The sequence below is a fragment of the Taurulus bubalis genome (genome assembly GCF_910589615.1).
Source record: "Taurulus bubalis genome assembly, chromosome: 21".
Classification (NCBI taxonomy): domain Eukaryota; kingdom Metazoa; phylum Chordata; class Actinopteri; order Perciformes; family Cottidae; genus Taurulus; species Taurulus bubalis.
The window spans coordinates 6879269-6903797 of NC_136609.1; the positions used below are offsets into that span (position 1 = coordinate 6879269).

Here is a 24529-nt window from a genome sequence, read left to right on the forward strand (position 1 = left end):
TCTTGTGCTGCCGGTCATGTGGCCGGGTTTACCGGTTAACGAGTTTATCCGAGTTGAGTCCAGACAGCAGCTCACTGCAAAACATGGCCAAGTTGTGCAGCAAAGAGATTCCACTGCTGCATTCACATTGATTTGTTTATTTCACAAAACGTATCATACAAGCAACAAAAGTCTGGAGACTTTCATAAAGCATGAAATCAAGTTTGGCCACAATATTGACAAATGTTAATCGTAGAAGATATTGCAATTGAAATTTGATTTTTATATGCGATCTCCATATTTGAAACTATTTGTACTGTGCAAATTAATTCAGTCCAGAATCCAAGATTCTGCTCAACACTGGATTAGGATTTATACTAATTTGTAACGATTTACATTAGATATTTCTCCATAAACGTCACCTGCCTTTAGACCCCAATACACCTTAAGTATCATTCAATCAAAAATATTCAAGTAAAGAACAAGTACCTCAAATGTGTAATTAAGTACTAGTACTTGAGTAAGGTACTTTGTTACATCCCACCACTGTATATAACTGTTTCACCCCGTTGGATGAAAGATAAACTGTAAAAAGGACGGGAACCCTACGACATCGTTAGCTAACGTATAGTTCTACGTCCCTTCAATTTATGTGCAAACTAAGCTGTTTAACTCTACTCATTGGTTTAAACCAATCAAATCCAGTGGGTTGGATTAAACCTAGTCCTGTTTCAAAGGCTACTGACAGGTGGACCCACTCCGCTCCAGATTAGCCAAGAGCTAAATTCAATTGCAATAGACTTCCAGTTGAGGGCAGTCGCTTTGCATATGTATAACACAATATGTAGAACTCAAATACTTTGCACTTGAATCCATCAACACAACATAAAAATTGGTTTACAGCTGAAAAATGTTTTTGTGGGGTTTAGGTATTCTTTAAAGAAAAGCATCCAATATCTGTTCTAAGCAAAAAAACTAATTAGTTAAAGTAATGTATCATTGAGCCGCAGTCAGACTGGCAGTCACACACACACACACACACACACACACACACACACACACACACACACACACACACACACACACACACACACACACACACACACACACACACACAGGTTTCCAGTGTTTCTATAAACTTCATCTTTAAAAAGCTGATTCACATGATCGCAAAACTGTTTTGATTCTTGATTACGCTCAAAAGAGATTTAGCTTTTATTTGCTATTTTGCTGGTGTTTAAGTGTCTCGCTAAGGGACACTTGTGGGTGGACGCTTGTTGTCATGAGGTCAGCTCTCTGGGCGAGTTAACCAAAGAATAAAATGTGATGCATCAGAACCCAAAAAAGAGAAACATCAAGTATTTAAGGCATCTCGGCTGTTAGTCCTCAGAGTCAACACTCGCAGACACATTACGGACATACTGCACACACAAGCTGGTCAATCGTGAACACACTTGGACATGTGTATGTAAAATAATGTATTCTGCCCATTAAAAGAATGGGCAGAATACTAGGAAACATTCTGGGCTGAGAATCATTGTTAGCCAAAGCGGTTTCAATCAAGCCGACATCTTGTCTTGTCCTGCGCGTACTTAAGGAAAGTCAGACCAGCCGGGAGGAAAAGCACGATGCAAAACCATTCTTACATTTTAGAAAGTCACAACTTTAGAACCATTTCCTGCATTGACTTTCTACTACTTCTCTACAGCCCTTTTCAAGACGCATACAAACAAAAAAGACGAACACAGTGTCTTTCCAAGCAGCAATCTGGGACTTATTTGTTAAACTTATTTGGCTGATCGGAGACCGGACGATACGGCAATTACTTTCGGAAACAAACCGCTAAACAGAAAGGTTTTCCTTGCTGCGTTTTCTTCATGTCGTTGGTCAGTCCTGGTCCCTCAGACAATGTCTCACTCGTCATGTTAGTTTAGAGAGATGAGGAAACCATCATTGAAGTTGCGGCTCCCAAACGTGTTGATGAAACCATCAACAGTTCAGAATTCGTCGTCGTCGCTGCTGCTGCTGTCCCAGGACGCCAGGCTCGCCGATCTCCGGGGGAGGAGTTCGTGCTCGTGTCAGGATTCCTCTCCGACTTCCTTGTTGATCACTTGGTGGTACCCCCGGCTGCTGGTTGGCTCCTTCTGCCAGCAAATCGCAGCGAGGAGGATGATGATGAGGACGAGGATCAGACAGCCAGCCACCGCCAGACTGATGATCACCTCTGAAAACGGAAAGAAGAAAATGGATGAGCGGTGGCACAATCTCTTGTTAAATTTAAAGTTGTTTTTTTTAGTGCGTGCGTGTGTGTGTGTGTGTATTCACTTTTATCTCTACCCTTCACCGGCACTTGACACTCCTTGTCACGGTCTTCTGAAGTAGAGAGCTTTGTAATTCTCACAAAGTCCTCTAGAGGGCAGTCAAGGGCGCAGCCGGGTAACTGCAGAGCGAACGCCTCCACGCCGCTGTCATTCCGGTAAGCCAACGACACCGAGACCGAGCTGGGTGGACACACACAGAGTTTTACAGTCTTCGATTGGTCTGATGTCACAACAATATACAATATGTATTTTTGACTTCAACGTGAATATCAACGTAAAAGGCTCATCAATTTATTCCACTTCGCATATATATACATTTTACTTTCTCTCTTGTATTAGTTCCTCAGTAGCACATGGAGTCTGTTTATCCATTACTATTTATTGGGTGATCGTCTACAGTATAGTCTGTGCCTTACCCGTTGTCGTCCCTGTACAGCTCAAACATTTGACAGGAGGCATATGGCGGCTGTCTTCTGTTGAACACGTTCAAGCTGGACTGCAGAGCCGCTACAGTGGTGTCATGCTGTGAAATACACACACGCACATTAATAAGGAAATGTGCTTAATTGCGTTTTTATCCCCCTAAGAGTTAGAAGATCAATATCACTCTGTGCGCTACACATGAGGCTACAGACAGAAGACGCATAAAGACTGGAAACAGGTAGCCTGGCTCTATCCAAATGTGAAAAAGTCATTATTACCGCCGACAGCATCATCATCTTCAGCCTCTGTTTCGGGTCTGGGACGGCCATCTTGGAAAGATTCTTCACTATTTCACCCAATAGCATACCTTAAAGAACAGAAACAGAAGCTCTTGTTTCCACATGTAGTCCTTTATTCAAAGTGTACGTCTCGTGGTACGCCAACAACGAATGTATCTACGAACAATAATGAAGTCCTGTTATACATATTATCCCTTTGCCACACTGTTGCACTGAGTAACAGGTTCCTTAATTGCTCCACTAAACTTCACACACACACACACACCTACCTCCCTGTAGCCGGCTCTTTTCTTGTTGTTTGTGTAAGCCGAACATGACCTGTGTGAAAATAAATGGTGTCATCACGTTACTTTTAATTACACCATAGCATTGAGAACAAAAGTCCTAAATGGAACCATAAATACCTGAAATCCAAAGTCTTTGAGCACTCTGAGCTTCTCCATGACATCAGGAGTCACCCAATCGGGAGCCGTCATGTTGTGACGGGACTGAATTCACACGCAGAAAATACAGTGGGAATGAAGAAAAACCACGACAAAGACACTGGATCGATAAGTCAGAAATAAAAGCAGATATGAAACGGAAACAGAGTTCCGTTCCTCTAACAGCTTGTTTGCCAGGATTTCCACGAGTTCCATAAAAACTAAATTCTGCAGTTGAGTCACAAGACTGAAACCCAACACCATGAGATTTAGTCAGTTACTGTGTCGCCCACTGGAACTTTACACATAACTTGCGTCTGTTGGAAACACAACTTGTGAATTGTGTCTTGAAAAAAAAAAAAAAAGGGACGCTCTTATTTTGAAAGGAATGCGTAGTAAACCAATTAGCCATCCTTCTTCAATATTTGAAAAGTAGCATACCACAACCTGAAACGTGTTCCAACTCCGACGTGAAAACCTCTCTGAATAATTGTATTCTTTCCTACGGTTTATGTACTAACTTTCCAATTCAAGATCTCAGAGAACTATACTTTGTCAGATACTATAGAAAACATTCAAATATGTTGTTATTGGATGTACAAACAAACAAGTAATATATAGATCCATTATTTTGCCTGTTTTTTGCTGGTGGTTCTCTGTGTGTGTGTGTGTGTGTGTGTGTGTCTGTGTGTGTGTGTTCTCACCTCACAGAAGAGTGTGTCGTACACGCTCCAGACCGTTTCCACCGTTTGATTCAGTCCGGTTTTATTATTCACCAGCTCTATAATGTCCTGCAAAAAGGAACGCAGTAAAAACGTCAGTAAACATAAACATTTAGACTCCCTTTGAAGCCACGCAGACCCCAACCGCCCCTCACCTGGTACGTGGTGGTGACATTAATAAATTCCTCCGTGTGCTCGGTTTCATTCATCAGCTGAGTGTAGCGAGGACAGTCCCCAAGAGGAAACGAGAGGAGCTAAAAAAAAAGGAAAAGAGAAAGTTCAGACAAAGTGTGTACAATCATTTACAGCGAGGGGAAACTATTGCCATGACAAACACATACCCTCTCTTCACTTTGCGGCACCGTGTGCACAGGGATCGGCTGCCACTTCAGGCCTGTCGTGAAGACCTGCCGACCAGTCGGGGGGTAGAGACCTGGGCGACGGACGAGAGACTGTTAATGAGGGAGAGGAAGATGGAGAAGGTAGGGCTGTATGAGCGAATGTTCAGACCTGCCAGGTTGGCCTCGGCGCTCATCAGCGTGCGGTCGTAGTCCGTGCTGCGAACGGAGATCTGCGGACAGAAGGAGTGAGGGGTCAAACTTAATAAAAACGACAATAAACAGGAGCCTCCTCTCGGTAAAGAACTCCATCATGCTGCAGGAATTCCAGCACCAGTGTGGGGATCCTGTCTAACACCAGCATGAGAAATATTCCTATGAATCAGCGTCTGTCTTTGAGCGCCCCGGTCAGGTGGCGGTTACCTCGCGGCGGTCATAGGATTCGCTCAGGAATCCTCGGTACCGAAGCCTGAGAAACTGGCCCAGCAGCAAGTGCTGCCTCATCCCCTCCTGAAAAACAAAGCGTGACAAAATGTGAGTTTAAAGTGCAACAATAACATAACAGTAATAAACGTGAGAAAATAGTTCCCTGCTGCAGTGCACACTGATGCTACCTGGCCGAATTGTTGTCTGACTTTAGAAGCATATGAAAGCTCATTGACCTAAATGTTTTTATTTTAGGTCAATGTAGCTATTGGATCTGTAGCTTTAAAACACTTCAGTAATGCATTTGAATGCTTTACAGGTTATAACTCATAAAATGCAAAGGCCTTAATACCTTTGTTATAAATCCACCGGGACTGAATGGGCCTCTGTGGACTTTAATGCAGCAAATAACCGATAACAACTCAGAACGGCTCATTCTACCTGGGACAGCTGCCCAAAGCCCTGCGGCCAGTCGCTCTCTTGGTGCGGGTCGGTGGGGAAGGCTTTGACTGGGGACCGGTCGCCATGACGAAACAACTGGAGGAGAGAGATAAAGGAGAAGTTAGGCAACACCCAACAACAAAAAAACACTTCCACAATTCTATAAACCCAGCATCGCTACACAGCAGCGACTCAATAGGTATTCATTTGGATTGAGAATCAAGAGAATACATTTTTATATTGGAAACCTGACAAACAGCTGCAAATGAATGCAACAACAGTGAATGCATTAACCAGATTAAAGTCACTTAATCAAGCCAATACAACTTTGACTATTTCAACATGTGACTGGTCTTTATAGGCCTAGTTAGAGAGTAGATATGGTATAGAGTGCTGCAGGAATGAGTCCTAGCATGGCCTGAAAGAACATCAGTCAGTCAGCCCATGTTGCTGCTGGGCGCCGCCACGTCAGCTGTCCTGCTCAATTGGAACAGTTTCCAGTTTCAATCGTCTTCAGAGAATGTGGGTTTCTGGTGTGGAGAGCATGCATGATCGATCTGTTAAACAGCCACACACACACACTTTTAAACTCTATTTGAAGGGTGAATAATCCTAATCTGATCTGCTCCGTGATCAATAAACAGCTCCCTCTCAGGCCAGTAGGCACATGTACTAAGAACGAGTGCAATAGTAAGAATGTGTTTTACGTCAACGCCCTCGATAGAAGTTGTGCCGACAAAAAACTCAAACAACTTGCATATGAAGAAAATCTACATCGCCCCCTCTGACCCGTCACCCGACCTTCCTCTTTCTCTGCGTCGTATTTTAATGCGGTGACATGCCAGATGCTTGATGTCACGGCTTTAACACGGGAAAACACGAGTGTGACCGATCCCTTTTGCCAATTCTCACGCCCGTGACAGATTCCGTGACTGTAAATTATAAGAATAAATAGGAAGTAGAGGGTGTGGAAAGAGAACCTGCTCACCCACAGAAGTTGTATAAGGATAAATGAAACACAATGAAACACTTCAGGTTGATGTACTAGAAGAACAACATTTTCATTCAATTATTTTGTCAATGTGTTCCTGGAACTCCGCAGCGAGCCAAAGACGTTATTCTATTATCACCATCCTGCGAGCCTCTCACTACTTTACATTGGAAATGAGAGGGATAAAAAATCCCCAGCTTTCCTTAAACATTGAATGCAACAAAAGGAGGACATGCAAAAACGAAAAATGCACCGATGTGGAGTGACGATTTGGTGCAATGTTTAAACCATCCATACAGCCACAATGTAAGCCTTCCTCCTCTAGGTGTGTGTATATATATACATATATATATATATATATATATATATATATATATATATATATATAGATACGAGGCATACAGAAATCACATTTCATTAATAGACATGAAGCAAAGGAGCGAGATGTTCAGTTCTCACTACAGCTACAGATCTGTGTGTGGCTTGTGGTTGTTGTCGAGACAATCGATTCTGAAAGTGAGTGATTAAAAAGGCAAAGTCAGCTCAAATGGCATTCATATGCATGATGTCCTCATATTTGGACTTTGATTCCAGGAATGCCTTAGGAGGTCATATTAAACAGTCACTGGAAGACTCCAACTATTTCCACGTCTAATTTCAGGAGAATTTACTGTACAGCTTTTGGGAAAATTAAGGCAAAATCTGTTTAATTTTCTCAAAAGCTGTATAATATAAGCTGTGTATAATATAAATTTAGGCGATCGTTACATTTTAAGCGCCGGGATGACGAGTCACTGACCAGATTGACGTTTTCCAACAGTTTCTGTTTTGTTATCTTCGAGTCTTTACTCGTTGAGTGGCGTCACGCGACTCTGAATACAAAACAAGCCGTAGCATGTACAACATGTATTGATTAAAATATATTCATTTGAGTTTGAACGATAAACGCATCTCAATAAAATACCCACTTTTGCAAAGTGTTAGCCTGTTGGTCTTCAAACGCAATGCCTTAGCAGTGTGAACCAAACACAAAATGATCTTATTTGTATTTTAAAAAAAACCACACACACTCACACACACACACACACACACACACACACACACACACACACACACACACACACACACACACTGGGTAGATTATTAACACGCCGAATTAACCACGAGACCCATTTATTAACTGACGGGTCAATTCGTGTTCAAAATAATACACACGTTTGCAGAGAAACAAAGAAAACACTAAACCTCTTATATTTTGAACGCAGTTCCTTAAGCGTCGACGAGAAAGGCGAATCACTACGAAGTACAACGCAGCTTCCGTAGCGCTATTCCAACGGCTAAAAATACTCACCACAGTCACATATACTAGTTTTCTTTCTGCCGCAGCTTCTCGACAGACACAGCCGAGCGTTAAAAGAAGGAGCGCCGCGGCGAACACCATGTTTTCGTTTGTGCAAGCGAGAGAGCTAACCTCCAGATAGCTGACAAACAAAGCGCCTCCTTCTCCTCTGCCTACTTCCTGCCCGAACTGGACGTGATTGCTGGTTTGCAATCACGTGACTACTATGACGCGCAAAATTTAGATGCAGGCCCCTTCACGTGCGATCCCAGCCCGAAACCTGAACCCTCAGGGATTTACTGACGTCACCTATTGAATGGTTGAGTGTGAGAGGCTGTGAAGGCTTGAAATGGTGCGAATACGAAAGGGACCATGACAACATTAAACACATATTATCTAATTGTGGGTATTCATTATCTGTGTCTCACAGATCCTAATGTCAGTAATAGTTACTAAATGTCATTGTGACAGCACCAATAACTCAGTTCACACCTGTTGAATAGGTATAGAAAATTATTTTGAGTAACGAAAACAATGCTGATTTAACCTCTACTGTCTGTACGACAATACATATATTATATTAACTATTATATAATTTTTTTCTTATATTTTCTTTCAGTATACAGGACATCAAGGAGATGACATCATGAGAGACTTGAAGATATCCATCATGTGCACGTCATCAATAACGGGGTATACATATATATGTGTGTGTGTGTGTATATATATATATATATATATATATATATATATATATATATATATATATATATATATATATATATATATATACATATATATATATATATATATATATATATAGATACAATGTAAATGAATCCGGTCCTCGGGAGTCTGGACTCCAAACTTCAAACACGTCTGTACTTGGTATTAAGAAACGGCAAAATTTAAAAAAAATAAATTTAAATGATGTCTTACTTACTCCAATTTTCATAAGTTTGACCTACTAGAGATATTTACGTATTAAGCCCACATTCTGCGGAGGACCAAGTATGGGCCATCTGCAAAAACAAACTCACTTTGCGGCATGCAGTTCTTTCCTCCGCCGCTAGAGGTCAGTGTCGTACAATCTACAAACAAGTATCCTCTTATGGGTCAGACTAATAGTGTTTGCTTGTAGTATGAGATTGCTGTGCTTTTGGTTTTATGTCCAAACTTTTTATTATTATAAGTGGGGAGCCAAAAACACTATGTCATAAATGTATTCAACAATCATATCTGAAACATAAAATAGGTTGTGTGTTCCTCTGGGATCTGGAGACTAAACTATGAATTGGTTCATCGGAAAAAGTAGTAGGAGTATTTCCCTGTGACTTCGTAATGTTTTATTTTCAAACAAATAGACGGAATGAACCCTTTGGGAAAATTGCTTCCTCAAGTGTTTTGGTGCATTTTCCACTTTGATAATGTCACTCTATCAACACTTTCTTCTTTTTTTTGGTCCTGTTTGGTCAATAAGAAGTGACCTTGTTTTGCTTCCAACTTTTCCAGTTATACAGTTCAACTTCAAAGATGTTTAGCAAATTAGTTCAATGCTTTTGGGCTTCAACACTTTGCAGTAAGTAGTTTCCTCTTTCTGGATAGATATTTTCAGTATTTTCAGCAATTTTCAACTATTTCAGCGTTAAACATTCCAACGCACCTTTAGCAGGAAATGCATTTTCGAGTGAGCAAATGTTATCTGAACACTAAATTGGGACAAAGTGTTTTTTTTTATATACTTTTTTTCATTTATTCAACTTTTAGAAACGAATGCTGCCGAAGTCGAGGAGTTTTCAGGTTGCTATGTAGTTGACACAACATGCACACCTTTTTTCTGATTCAAAAAAGTAGGTCGGCTCAACTTGTTTACTTCTCTCAGGTCACGTTGACCACACGATTCTACCAGTTGAACAGGTTATCTTAATCCATAACTGTTGTTGAGGAAATATTTATCGCTCGGAGTCAAGTTCACTCAACTTCTCTGCTTATCAAATTACAAAGTAGGTCCACCCTTTGCAACCGTTCTACTCGTTCTTTTGAAAGCAAGTCGGCCGAACGCAACACTACACGGCTGTCGGACCAAAAACACAAGCGTCTCTTTTTCAAAACTTTGATTTTTCAAAAAGCACACTGGCCTTTTTGGCTACAAATGGTTCCTTTATGCACAGTCTGCTTTAGAGGGACAGTTTGGGATCTTTAAAGTAGAGTATGAGGCACTTATGCGTAGACTGATACTAAAATATACTGAGCAACCTTAATGTAGTTTTGTGATTAAACGTGACACAGACCTAGACCTAGACCCGGACCTAGACTTAGACTTAGACCTAGACCTAGAGACCCGATGCCCTCATCAGATTATACCATATTACAGAGCTGTGTACAAGCTTTTTACTAGTCTTCATCTTATCAAGTTTAGCTTCTACTTTTAGTTCCACTATATCTACTACCACCGTGTTGCTAAATCTGCTATTACTATCATACCATGTAATGCTGCTACTTACCAATACCACTGACATGACTGGTAATGATAGTCAGACAAAGACTGCTGGACGCAGCTGAAGGCTCCAGTCAGGCACTAAAAAAACAAATCATTTAAAGTCAAAAAGTTAGCAATCGACATCAGCACAGGTAATGAACGGGCCCTGGGCTGAGCGACAGAAGACACCCAGACTGGTTTTGGATTTTAAAAAGTGCCCTGTGGGAACGTATCGGCACACCACGTCCCATGACCCGCCTGCAGAACAACAGTATTCAGCGTTCATCCCCTCGGTGTTGTTGCCAGGTTATTGTGCGTCCTCACCGCTTAGGTGTCAACAATAATCTCTTTGTTCCCTTTTGTTTCTGATTGCCTCCGGCTGTTTACATCTGTGTTACTAAATCCTGGTGGAGGTGTTGATGTTTTTTTCGCCCATATCTCAGATTATAAGTGACGGGGCTAAAGCAGAAAACACATGCCACACTGTTGATCCCTGACAAATGCTCTCGTGCGAAAAACAGAAAAATAGGCAGTGAGCAAACGTCACCGGGATCACACACACACACACACACACACACACACACACACACACACACACACACACACACACACACACACACACACACACACACACACACACAACAATATCAATACTGACTACAATGGTGACTAGAGGAGGCAGGATTACCCTTAATCTGGAGTATCTAGGTATGTGTTTGTTAAAGGGGCCCGCTCATCATTCATTGCATCTAATTCCCACTGACACCTCCATTGAGTGCAATCTGCTTGTTGGGGGGTGGGATTATAAAAAGTGTGTGTGTTTGGGTTTGGGTTGTGACATGACTAATGACCCCGAAGATCACAGGGAGCATTACTGTCATAATTGCCGAGATGATCCGACGAAACAGATGCCCGCGAGGCCCCTTCACAGCGGCGCCTGTTATTCGGCTGTTCATGCCTGTTCTTTTTTTTTTTTAGTCTATAAAATTGTGATCCACACGGAAGAGAAAAAAAAAAGAGCTGTTGTTTTGTTTTGGAATCATGCGTGCGTGCAGCAGGACGAGCAGCCAGATGATGGCGGCATTTCTGCAGCGTGTTATGACACATGGGCCTCTGACGCATTCGCTTTAGTCATCCCCCCTCTGTGAGATGCCTGTTTTTCATTCAAAAATAACATGTATTTTTGTGTGTGCAGCAAAGTGCATCACAAGCATGAAGGAATATAAAAAACAACAGAAAAAAACAAGGTTCCCCCTCTTCTTCATCTTTAAAAAAAAAAAATGTATTTACATGGAAAAAGCTACATTTTAACACTTAATGTCCATAATTGTTACCAAATGTGCACAGTGCTTGAGTATAGAGAATAGATGGTGTTGAAATAGGAACCATTTGGCTCCAGCTGGAGAGGAATACCCACATGTTTAAATATAGGCCACAACGCTCCTTACATAACAAGTGGGTTGTTTACACTCTAACAGCCTCAGCATTATGTTACACGTTTCAAATCCTCCTTAATCCAAATTAGGTTGTCAATGACACTGCAACACAACAAGGAGGCATCACTGCGATTGCATTACATTAAATACACAAAACAAGTAATGTGTGAGTGTGTTTTTTCCCCTCCACACTTGCTTTCTACAGTTCGCAGGAATTGCTGTTATTCAACGAGCTTGTGATTTCTGTTTCTACACGACAGGGCTGTTGCAGAAAAAAAAAGGAGAAAAAAAAGGGGCGGGGTTTGCTTGCTTTGAATTATTGAAGCAGCCAATGGGGAGCGCCGCAGCCGCGTGACGGACAGGCACGAGCCCCGCAGCACGCGCCGCCCCCCTATGACTCCGTGTTTTATTCTGTTTTTAGAGCAGCAGCGTCACATGTTGTTTTTCTCCAGGATCAGATCAGTCCCCCGGTCTGCTCCGGCTGCACAGTTGCTTCTACCGTGGCGCACAGCGGACGCAGCTTTTTCGGTGTCTGCGATGGATTAGATTAATTTATATATTTTTTTCTTCCTTTAAAAAAAAAACAACGTTATCTCTTTGAAGTGTTTTTTTTGTTTTGTTTTGCTGCGAGTAAAAAAAAAAAAGAAGCGTGCTCATCTGGAACTTGGTGAAAAAAAAAGAAGAGACGTGGAGAAGAAATGGCAAGTCCTCCGGCGGCAGGAGGACACCTGTTACCTGGCGGGACGAACGGCGTGAAGAAGTGCGGATACCTGCGGAAGCAGAAACACGGACACAGGCGCTTCTTCGTGCTGCGCGAGCCCACGCAGCGCTGCCCCGCGCGCCTGGAGTACTACGAGAGCGAGAAGAAATGGAGGAACAAGTCCGCCGCGAAACGGCTCATAACTTTGGACTCGTGTCTGTGCGTAAACATGCGCGCCGACGCCAAACACAAGCACCTCATCGCGCTCTACACCAAGGACGAGTACTTCGCGGTGGCGGCGGACAGCGAGCAGGAGCAGGAGAGCTGGTACACGGTGTTGACTGATCTAATAGCCGAGGGGAAAGTGTATGACAGCCCCGCTTCCACCTCCTCTTTAGTGGGCTTTGAGGAAGCCAACTACGGGCTTACTGCCCCTGCAACAGCTGCTTATAAGGAGGTGTGGCAGGTCAACTTGAAATCCAAAGGTCTGGGTCAGATCAAGAACCTCACTGGGGTCTACCGGCTGTGCTTGTCCTGCAGGACCATCAGCTTCGTCAAGCTGAACTCCGAAATCGCCGCTGTCAGTTTGCAGCTCATGAACATTAGGCGATGCGGCCACTCGGACAGCTTCTTCTTCATAGAGGTGGGCCGCTCGGCGGTGACCGGGCCCGGGGAGTTCTGGATGCAGGCGGAGGACCCTGTGGTGGCGCAGAACATCCACGAGACCATCCTCGAGGCCATGAAGGCCATGAAGGAGCTGTCCGAGTTCAGGCCGCGCAGCAAGAGCCAGTCGGCCAGCACCAACCCCATCTCCGTGCCCACGCGGCGCAACCTCAACAACCTCCCCCCCAGCCAGACGGGCCTGGTGAGGAGGTCGAGAACGGACAGCATGGCGGCAACGTCCCCCGGGAGGAAGTTCACGTCCTGTCGGAGCAGGACGGCGAGCGAGGGCGACGGCAGCGTGACCCGGCCTGTGTCCATGTCCGTGCACGGGAGTCCCACCAGTCCAAACCCTGGGAACCACCTCATCAGGTCCCACACCCTCAGCAGTGGGCGCACCTGCAGAATGCTGGACTCCTCCAACCTGCATCACAGCCGGTCCATGCCGGTGTCCAACTCCCCGCCGGGCACCTCCAGCCCCATCAGCATGTCCCCCAGAGGCGGGGCCCGCATCTCCACTCCTGACAAAGCCAGGCGGCCTTTCAGCTGCAGCGCCTCCATCTCCGGCTCACTCAGTGACACTGGCTTCATGCTGTGTGACGACTACAGCTCCAGTCCGGGGGAACTCCGATTCCTCCCGCTGACCCGCAGCGACACTCCCGACTCCCTGTCCAGCACGCCCCCGTCCCGCGACATCAACGACCCCTGTGGCTACATGCTAATGGAGGGGTCCGGGGCCGGCGACGACGACGACAAGGCTTACAGGAAGCGGACGCACTCCCTCACCACGCCGCGTCAACAGCGGGTGGCGGCGCCGCTGTCGGCCTCCCTGGACGAGTACACGCTCATGAGGATGGCCCACGGACAGAACTCTCACTCCGCCTCGCCCAAAGTGTGTTACCCCGAGGATTATGGAGACATTGAAATCGGTTCGTCCAGGAGCTCCAGCAGTAACCTTGCCGATGACGGCTACATGCCGATGACGCCAGGCGTGGCAGCCCAGTCGGGCAAGGGAGACAACTACGTGCCCATGAGCCCCATGTGCGTCTCGGCTCCGAAGCAGATTGTGAACCCTCGAGTGCATCCTCAGGCGGCGGCCGCCGGCGGCGGCTACAAGACCAACTCTCCCTGCAGCAGCTCTCTGGAGGACAACGGCTACATGAGGATGTGGTGTGCCTCCAAGCCCTCCACGGGGAGCCCCGACAGGCACGGCGAATACATGAACATGTCACCTGGAAACCCGCCTCCGCTCCAGACGCCCCCTGATTACTACCTGGGTCTGTTGGCGGGAGAACCGGCGTCGGCGAGGTTAGCGTACCAAGCCGGCTCCTTCTCGCTCCCTGCTAAACTTCAGGCCTCCAAGAATGAGGGAACCAGCCAGTACGTGTTGATGAGCCCTCAGAGTTTGAGGCAGAGGGCGGGGGAGTCGGACTACTATTCAGTGATGCAGCCCAGTGGAGCCCAGACCTCACCGCTGAGTCCCTCGGTTCCCTCCCCAGTCAGACACGGTCGGGCGGAGAACCTGGCCTTTAGAGGGAGGCTCGGCAGGCCAAACCGGCTGTACCTCGACACCCTGAGGACCCTGCCCAGCATGAACGAGCACCCTCTGCCCGGAGAGCCCCGGAGCCCCGGGGAATACATCAACATAGACTTCGGCGGCGCGAGATTCTCCCCGCCCTCCGTTGTCTCCACAGAGAGCCAGTCTTCGTCCCCGGGCTCCAGCGGCGGGGCCCCCGGGAGGGCCTCCCTGGCCGACTACATGAACCTGGAGCTGGGCTCCCACTCATCCAAGGAGGCTGACACCCCCGCCGAACGCTTGGACACACTCCCAGAGTTACCCTTGTGCTCAGAGGAGGCTGGAGCGTACCATCTGGGGAGTGAGCGGGGGTCTCAGGGCCTCGGGGCTGAGGGGAAAAATGACTACACTGAGATGTCATTTGGGATGACGAGCTCGCCTCCACAGCTTGTTCCTCAGAACACAGCAAGGTATGTGCAACTTTGATAATGTAAATATATGATTATGTATATACTGGTGGTAACAAGAAGCATTATGTCAATCCTTTTGGTTAGTGTTTTTTTTTTTTTTTGCTAGCATGAATGTATTTTCTGAGTAAACATGTCATATTTTAAACTTTGTTCCCCAGCTGCCAGAGCAGCAGGGAGAGCCGGCTCTCTCTGGGAGACCAGGGGGTCCCAGAAGGCCTTGGGGTCTTCCTGCTTGGGGCCACCCCTTCTTCCACTGTGGACCCTGACTGCTCCGCCAAGGTGATCCGGGCCAACCCGCAGGGTCGCCGGCGCCACAGCTCCGAGACCTTCTCCTCCACTGCCACGGTGACGCCGGTCTTCCCCTCCTTCGCCCGCGGCGACACGATGAAGAGGCACAGCTCGGTGGAGAACATCTCGTCCCGGAGCAGCGAGGCCTCCGACGAGGAGTACGGCAGCCCCGTGAACCGGCAGAGCTCGGCCGCCTACCCGAGCGGGTTGAACTACATTGCCTTGAACCTGCTGGACAACAGGGACGTGGAGAAATGCGAGGACCTGGCCGGCTTCAAACCCACCAGCAGCTGCAAAGCGGGTATCAATGGATTACACAGCTCACCATATGTCTGTTTGGGATTCAAGGAGACTGCAACCACTGCCAAAGGTGAGCCCTGTCTAAATAATGTATCTGAACGTTCAGCTTAAAGTCCGGCAGCTATTGTTTTGAAGGAGGGAAGTTGTATGAGTTGTTTGAAACAAGTGATCAAAACAGTTTAGTTTCACTGTGAAAAAATAGAAGCTCCATCGTACAGCTGGCAGCCAAATGGAGGAGAAGGAAAAACAAGCAGGAAGGCAAAACTTGTATTTCCTCCAGAAATTCAAACAGGCTCTGTGGTTCTCAAAGTACATATAGATGGTGCTGATGCAGCCTTCACGTGCTGCTCTTTTAGCTCCGACTTCTTATACTTTCATATTCTGCAGTACTATTTCTGTGGTGGCACTTGCAAAAAAAAAACAAAAAAACAGAGTGCCATGGGGTGTTTGTTTTTAAAGACGAGGAGTGGCTACTGAGCAATCATCACGCTTCACAGTTTTTTTTTTTTTTTTTGCTCATTAGTATTTGGTTCCTCCCACTATTTTCCTACAACATGCGAACGCAGCACGAGGCTGCCATGAAACGTGACCAAGCTGGGAGCTCTGAAGTAAACAAGCAGCAAGGCAGAGCAGGGTGCCTCTCTGCTGCTGCTGGAGGCTGCAGAAACAACAAAAACAACAACACACAAGTAGATATTGGAATTCCACCTACGCTTATTATGAATGGAATTTGTTTGCGCAAAAGAAATGAGACACTAGAGATTAATAAAAAAAACAAAAACATTACATCACAAGTATTGTTTCGGCTCACTGAGCCTCGGGCATTTCCGGCTGTTGTTTTTCAGTCTGCTAGGCTTTAGGATGTGTTGCACATCAGTGGGACCTCTGGAGACCTCTCATCCCCGCCATCCCATAATCAATACTCGCGTTCAACAATATCCCGCTGATCCAAATGGAGCTGTGCAGCGTCCCCCTCCCCTCTGTTAAGGGACACAGTGAGCTCACGTGTGTCTGCGAGCACATTGAAGGGTTGGGGGAGGAAGCGGTCTGTACGCTGACATGTGAGGCCCCCAGCACATGAGGCCCCCAGCACGTGAGGCCCCCAGCACAAGTGGACGTGTGTTTTGTGTCCTTGTATGTGAGAGGGAAAACAACAAAGTGGGGGCGAGTTGCTATGCGGAATCAGGTAACTGGATGTCACGGTCCACATTCCTGGTCGGTTTTTGTCCCGGCTCCGGGGCCATTTGACTAGAAAGTGGCTTTTATTTCACCACATGCCAGAGAGAGAGAAAGAGAGAAAGCGAGAGAAGTTGTGTTTTTATTTTGAACGCAGCAAAAGTTGTTATTTGCACAGTCATGGAGTCAGTGTGGGAAATCAATTAATTTCGTTCAGGCTTTAAATGCGTGACGTCCTCGACAGTGACACGACTCACATAGTCAAATTTCTTTTTTTAATGTTTTTTTTTCTTCTATTTCCAGCAAAGTGCCTCTCAACGCGTGCTCTCGCGCGGTTGTTTGCTTTTATCTGCGCTTCGTCGGTTGGCACGTGCTCGTGTTTTGATGGAGTACAATCATTATAATTAGTTTTATGGCGCTGGTAAAACAGTAATGTAATTGAGTAGGAAGAGGGAGGGGCGGGGAACAGTCGAGCACAAAACATACATGATACATGTGGACTGCAGCACGTACGCATGCAGAGAGTCAGGGTTTTTCTCCCCTTTTTTCTTTTTTCCAGTGGCGTCGTGTGCATCCGTGAAAACACTTGGCAGGGAGAGAGAGGGGGAAAGGAGGAGAGAGAGAGTTGTTTTCCAGGGCCGGACTGTTTGTGGGGGAGCCAGCCAATGCGTGCATAATGGGGCGGGATGGCACGTGCACACCGCTGCACTTCTGCCTCATTAGGTTGTTCACTTAGCAGAAGTAAGACAGAGAGAGGAGGGGGCACAGCCTTGTATGCTCAGTAGAAGAAGTGGGGAGGGGCTGCTTTTCAAAGGGACAAATGATTCTCTCCCGTGAGGCCCCCCTTCGCCCAAGGTGCATCCTGGGAAGCGTTGTACGTGCGGCCCACCGATGACTTGTTTACTCTGAATGCTCGGGGGCCCGCTGCTCTGTGGGGTGAGAGAGGGTCAAAGTGCGCCACTAGAGGTTTTCTTTTCTTCCCCACAAGCCTCTGGGCTTTGGTTTTGTGTTTATTAGGACGTCCCAGAGGTCGTAAGCTTTTTGACAGCTGGATACGTTCTTTCGCCGCTTCACCTGGAGTCGGCTTAGATGTCCTGATGCTTGGCATGCGGGTCAAAGTGTGTGTTTACCTCTCGGCACGGCGCTTACCTATGCTCTCCTGGCCCCTTTCTCGTGGCGAGCCGCAGCTCAGCCAGGTGGATGTCCTGTACCAGACCCAGATTAGCCAAGTCGTCCGTCTCCGTTGCCGCCTCCTCGTCTGTCTAATCTGGCGCGGGGCGAACACCTTTTACGTGGCGACGGTTTGATTGGCTTTTGCTCTTCATTGTCATCATCAGGCATCACACTAGATAGAAAGAGGGGTGGGGGGATTAGGGCGTCTTCAGGTCCGGAGGAGCCGTGCTGTGACTCTCCGAGTCCCTCCGGAGTGGCAGATGGCCAAGTGTGTGAGAGACTGTGTGTGTGCAGTTGGGGGGGTTAAACACCTGCCACTGTGCCCCGTCTCCACACGCATGCAAACGCTCTCATTTCCCTACCGTTGACCACTAGCACGTAGACGCATACATACCATGTCTCTGCCTCACACATACACACATACACACACACACACACACACACACACACACACACACCCCTAGCTACTGACTATCCGCCCCGCTAATGACAGCCAGCCATCTGTCTCCCCCCAACCAGGATGCAGAGAGCACGACCATCAGCATCTTTGTGTGTAATTCGTCGGTCAGATTAGAGGCCTTCGTGTCCATCGGCTCAAAGCTTCCACTCAAACGCCATTCACTCTGGAGTAGCGCGTGGGTGATGTCATCGCAAGGGGTGGGCGCGGTGGATCCACAGTGCACCCTCGGAGCATGCTGCGTGTACGCCAATGCTACGTGCACTCCTTGTGTTGTGTGATTTGCGTTGCGATGTCAAGGGGAGCGAAAGGGGTCTAGCCTGCACGGCCATGCATCCCTAACTCACTCTGAGCATGCTCAGTAGATACGGCTCTCTCAACAAGGTGATTTTGGATCACATAATCCTGGGCTTTTTAGTTGTTTTTTTTGTATTTTCTGACATTTTATAGACAACATGTACCACACACTTAAACACACACACTTAGACATTTTGCATGAATGCTGCATTGATACCACTTTTTCCACTGCTGGTATGATTTATTTTTTTTTGTGGTGCCCGTGCGGCTTGTTTTTGATTTTCCACATACATACTTTAGTTTAAAGTCGTAAAAAAGGGCCGACACCTGATTTTAGCCTGCAGCCCGATGCTGAATCCCTGCAAGCTGTTGAGTGGTTTATTTACGTCCACGTTGAAGCTGAGATCCTGCAAACATAACAAAGTGGTGCGAACAGCCAAGCCAGGAAGTTCAGAAATGCCATGTTGCTTGATATATGGAGAACAAACATGCACACGTAACACCGCAGGCTCTTGTGTCAGAGTTTCCAGGCTGTGTGTGTGTATCATGGCACAGGGAGGAGGAGGGGGGGATAAAGTAGGCCGGGATGTTCCAGACAGAAGCGCTGCTAGATAACTGCGTGGCCAGCGCTCCCCACATTTAGCCAGCCACGGCTCCAGATGAGATTACGGCCTCTGCAGGCGAGATTAGACGGCCTGGGGTAGATCAGCGAGTGCCGCCGGCTACTCGGTGGACAGCAGCTGGCTAATGCGCGACGCAAGGTGTGGTGGGCATGTTGTTTCGCTCCTTGCCCGTCCACGTCGAGCATCGAACCAGAAATACATCTGTCTGGATTGGCGATGAAAAGATAACAGCATCAGCCAAACAGGGACATCTTCTGTGTAAGTGGGTGAAGTCTGGATGTCTTAAAGGGACAGTTCTCCCCAAACGCAGATCGCCTTCTAGTCCCATTATATTTAAGATACATCTATGGCCAATATCTCCATCCCACCGAACTGATCTCGATTGCTAAATAGCACTAAAGGTTATTTTTTTATGTTTGCGGTAAACGGCCCCCTTTTTTTATAGTAAATTATGTAAGATGCGGGGGACTTATCTCAGGATTTAGTGACTTAACATCCCGTTTCCTCAACTACCCTCGGCCCCTTCTCTGTTTATCATTTCATTGTTTTAAAAATAGAATTGTGATGGTGCTTTTTCTAGAATGCTCCAAAAATGGCAACTTTTCAGGAATGTAGGGGGAAAAAAACTGCCCTGCTCTCAGGCTTCAGTTGACCCAATATCCCTCCCCCTGACCTCCACTCTGACTTCCAAGTAAATCCCTCCTCTCTGTTATGCCCTGACCCCTCCTCCACACACACACACAGACACACACACACAGACAGACTGTCAACAGTGGCCATGCAATCAATCATAATTACAAATGCACCGTTAGTTTCTCTCTGTGTATAATATCGGAGATGCAACAGCTACTGTACTGTTAGCTGGTTCTCCTCCACTCAGCGGGTGTCCATAGCAACACGGCAGCGCGACAGGAGACCCCCAACCCCCATCCCATCGCTCTATCCCAGATTATGTAATAACGGCCGCTGCCAACCACCAGCCTCCCACAAGACCCGCCCCCCTTACTCTCTGCCGTCCTTCAAGCAGCTTCCAGTGGCAAAACAGCTAGTGTGTTAAGAAATGACACACACAGCAGGATTGGTTTTCCAGTGAGGTAAAAATCGTGGCTTGCAACGAACCGAAATGTGCATTAAATATCGTTATTAAACACAAGCACAGCACATAGAACAATCAGGTTAACACATCCCAAAGCCCTCCTCGTGTGTGTGTGTGTGTGTGTGTGTGTGTGTGTGTGTGTGTGTGTGTGGGGAACTCGCTGTTCTTGTTATTCGAGCCGCTTTTCCCAGCGTGTTGTTGTGGCACAGAAAACGGCCTAATCTGAGTCCGAAATGAGTTCACGCAGTACAGTATGAGACAGTATGTTCTGTCAGACCTCTCAGGTCTGCAGGCTCTGAAAGGTCTGCGTTGTTGGCACTGGTGTTGTCCGTGGGGACAATAAACAAACGGGTTTGCTTTAAAAAAAAAAAAATCAGGCAGAGAGGAGCTCTAAAAATATCTATTTACTTACACACGTTTCTTCTCATCTGCAAGAATTGTTTCTACAGTCTCTGCATTTGTATTCAAAGATTGTCATGCAGCGTTACGTTTTTGCATGTTTTTGATTTTAAATTGACTGCAGTCCCACAAATTTTTATTTTTTATTTATTGGACTAATTTTTTTGTAGTTAAAGAAAGTATGTGTTGACTGGTCAAAGATTTGGATTTGTGAGATGACGCAGCCTTGGAATGTTTAAATGTTACATATAAATATTAAAGGCACCCTGTGGAGTTCTTTACCACTAGTAGTGCTATAGAGACATGTTTTTATGAGCGGAAAAGATGACTTTTGTTTAACATGAATAGACTTCACAGTGCAGCTTTAAGTCTGCGTGACAGTTGGATGCTACAAATGTTCATCCTATAGTGAAAGCCAAAGAGTGTTGAAATTACATTTTCACTAACTTCCTCTTTTTCTCTCTGGCCATCTCTTTCAGATTGAAGGACTCCTCCATCCTTTGAATTAACCGACTTGCTGCTCAGAAGAAAAGAGGAAAAAAACCTCCACTTTGCCCTTCCACTGGGCTCTGCGGCCCTAAAAGACTGTCTGGACCCTCAGCAACAATCACACACACTTAGGAAACAAGCAGGTCACCGTCTATGCATGTCATGAATTTTCGCTGAAGGCAGGATAGGTGTGTTTTTGTGTGTGTGTGAGTGGGTGGACGTTTGCGTCGCGTATCTGTGCGTCTCATGTTCCTTGTGCTTTTAGAGGCCATCTCACCTGTGACCCACATTTTGTCGCAAGCACAGAGGCAAAGATAGTCAGAGAGTAACACAACTCTAATGGAACCTAGATACTATTTATTTACCTGAGGGTAGTTTTAAGACTGCCGGTGTGAGTGAGAGTGTGTTTCTGAGACAAAGTACAACTAACCGGTACGGCGGTGAACAAAGAAACTTACCATACAATTGGTCCAGGGAGCGAACCAAGGTACACGGAGTATATAACTATATTTAGATGAATATGTTATTTATTTTTGGAAGACGAATGTCTGATAGGACCTACCAATGCCTTAATGTGTATACTGTCCTTATGTTTTCTATGAAATAAGAGATAAATATTCTATTACGGTATGTCTGTTTGGACCTACATCTATATATTGTTATTCTGTTGTGGAACTTAAAAAGCTTACCAGTAAAGATATTATTTCAGAAATGTACAGTACAGTGGGGCTGCTTGAGATCTGATTTATCGTATTGATATTAAAGTATTTTCTTAATTACTAATTTCTTATTTATTCTAACCTAGTTTATTTTTCGTCTAATCAAAGCGCTGGACTAAAATAATTATATTTCTAAATGTCGTTAAGAGTTATGCATGTCTTTATAACTCAGCTCAGACCCCACAACACCAGGCATCTGAATGCACTGTACCTCCCACAGTTCCTCAGTCACTTGAGCCCCTAAGACCTCACACACTCCTACCTTCAGACCTACACGGCCTGCCGCTGAGCTCGATGCAGGCTGCTCTGCTGTGATATCATTGGACAGTACAAACTGTATAGTTGAGGGGTGGCACAGAAGAAAAATGACACGGTTGGGGCACAGTGGAGACGGTTTCTGGTCAATCGCTGAAAAAGTAGAAGTAGACCGGGCCACCGCAGACCGCAACACATCTGGCACCATTATGGAGGTTCACTGGAAAAACAGCTGTCTGGAAAATATAGCTTCATTGCAGCCTGCATGACAAGTTTCATCTGGCTGAAGAGAAATATGTAATGTTACAAGTTAAAGCAAAACTATGTAACTAGATCACTAGGTGTCCACTATGTAGTTACAATTATGAGATAATACTAAAACAAACTATAATATTTGATCACATAGAAAAAAAGGTATCACGGCAGTTTATCTAAGGTTTGCTAACATTAGCCACTATCTGTTGTTGGCTGACATTACTAGCTAACAGTAGCAACTGGCTAACATAAGCTAGCAGTAGTTACTAGCTAACATCAGCTAATGCTACTACCTACTAGCTACCTACTGGCTGACATTAGCCGATGTTACCTACAGGTCAGTTACCAAGTAAGTTAGCAGAAAAACTCTTGAGTGTAATGAATTGAACAACAGTGTTTTACTGCTTATGAAGTTGAAAAGTTGTGTTTATTTCCTCCTTTAGAAAAACACATAGTCTCTGTTCAAAATGAGCCTTTGTAACTTTTGCAGAACTGCGGCCACAAGTAGCTAGCCATTTCAGGATAATGATAAAAGCTAACGGACTGCTAACATGAGCTAGGCTACCATGAGGGAGGGTGTTTCATTGCTGATAAACGTTTGAATAGTTAGAAGATGGATGTCTTAATTCTTTCAAAAGTTACAAAGTCTCGAAAACTAAGCTTTGACCCTCCAAAATGGCCGCAAGACGGTTAGTTAACACCATCTGAAAGCTCTCTAATGTCCCGACTCTTTGGCCCTCGAGTCGTCCACTGTGCCAGGTTCTCAACCCCCTTTAGTGTACAGTAGATTGTAAAACGTATAACCATGTCTGAATGTATTGCTGAGCTGGTAGGAACACCACACAAACATAACGTGGGTAACAGTTTAAACAGTTCAATAGTATTGGAGCTGTACCACGTTAAGTTATGATATCTATTTATCTACAGAGTCTTGAATGTGTATATTGTGTACATAGAAAGAGTTTAACTAAAAACAATCTATTGAAAATACATAGTTCTTAGATTGTACCTATGTTGCAAGAATATTCCTGTGTAATGACTTTGGCTACCGATTTTTAAAAAGGGGATGGGGTTTCTGCTTTGGGGTTGTACAGTATATTGTATGCTTTTCTCCCACAGTCTTGGACTATATGAAAAATAATACTTTATCTATTTTATTATAGAGATCTCTTTGCCTTGTTGACACACTTTACCTAATGGCATATGCAATAGTGACATGAATACAATCTAGTTTACAACCGTGGAACCAAATGTACATTGCATTGATGATTTATTTTCTTCTTGTGGTGAGCAGAAGCTGTTTTGCTCCTTGTACATTTCTCTTTCTGCCAAGTGTTTTTTTTTTTTTTTTTGTCGCTGGGAACTTTGTTCTTGACATGTCTCAAAGCGCTTTACCCATTTCTGTGTCCATGGACAGACAGACTGGTCTTGGATTGACTCAGTCTGAATGTGTTGTTGTCTTCCATTGTACATAATTCAATATACTGTTTATTGTAATGCTCACAAGAGATGATTATAATGATTTATAAATTCTGGTAGTCGAGTATTGCTTTTGTCTGTATTGATTATGGATAGCAACCTACAGAAATAAATGAATTTATTTAAAGAGGAACAACTTTGTCTTGATTTTTGTTTTTCCACAAATAATATACCATGCAGCCTAAACAACCAACAGTATGCCTAGGATGTCATTTTAAGACATTTTAAATACAATGATATGAAATTAATATAAAAGTAGTACAAATATAATTTTTTCCTTAAAATAAATAATTATTAGCTAGCAGTACAGTAAAGATGCATATTGGAATATTAAAATGACTCGTTTTTGTCTTACAAATATAACTCATACTTAAATTTTTTAAAGCAAGACAGTCATAATATATCTATCATAAAATCTAAATAAACGATCATTATTGAATAATATCTCAAGTAGAGAGGGAGTCATGCAGTCAGCAATATCCATCTAAAGTTTGCAAACGTGCTAACATTAGCTACAGTAAGCTACTGGTCATCAGATCAGAATCAGAAACCGTTTATTTG

The 24529-nt window shown here is 45.1% G+C and overlaps 2 protein-coding genes across 2 annotated transcripts; one reads left to right on the forward strand and one right to left on the reverse strand.

The window, feature by feature from the left end:
- Positions 1–136: 136 nt before the first annotated feature.
- Positions 137–7803, reverse strand: acp2 (acid phosphatase 2, lysosomal; the record flags this gene model as incomplete). The annotated part of the gene is made up of 13 exons (XM_079236542.1): positions 137–2203; positions 2305–2480; positions 2717–2823; positions 3002–3090; positions 3292–3340; positions 3427–3510; positions 4149–4235; positions 4322–4420; positions 4508–4599; positions 4677–4737; positions 4928–5014; positions 5372–5467; positions 7714–7803. 13 exons carry the CDS (start codon positions 7801–7803, stop codon positions 2058–2060), a joined length of 1263 nt encoding a protein of 420 aa, XP_079092668.1. The 3' UTR covers positions 137–2057.
- A 4329-nt stretch (positions 7804–12132) lies between these two features.
- On the forward strand, positions 12133–24090 carry LOC306752773 (insulin receptor substrate 2-like). The gene is made up of 3 exons (XM_079236578.1): positions 12133–14962; positions 15121–15620; positions 21251–24090. The coding sequence occupies exons 1-3, from the start codon at positions 12315–12317 to the stop codon at positions 21253–21255; spliced, it is 3153 nt and encodes a 1050-aa protein (XP_079092704.1). The 5' UTR covers positions 12133–12314; the 3' UTR covers positions 21256–24090.
- Positions 24091–24529: the final 439 nt, after the last annotated feature.

Coding starts and splice junctions, on each gene's coding strand:
- LOC306752773 (XM_079236578.1), top strand. CDS start 12,315: ATGGCAAGTCCTCCGGCGGCAGGAGGACACCTGTTACCTGGCGGGACG. Junction 14,963..15,120: donor GTTCCTCAGAACACAGCAAG/GTATGTGCAACT, acceptor TTTGTTCCCCAG/CTGCCAGAGCAGCAGGGAGA.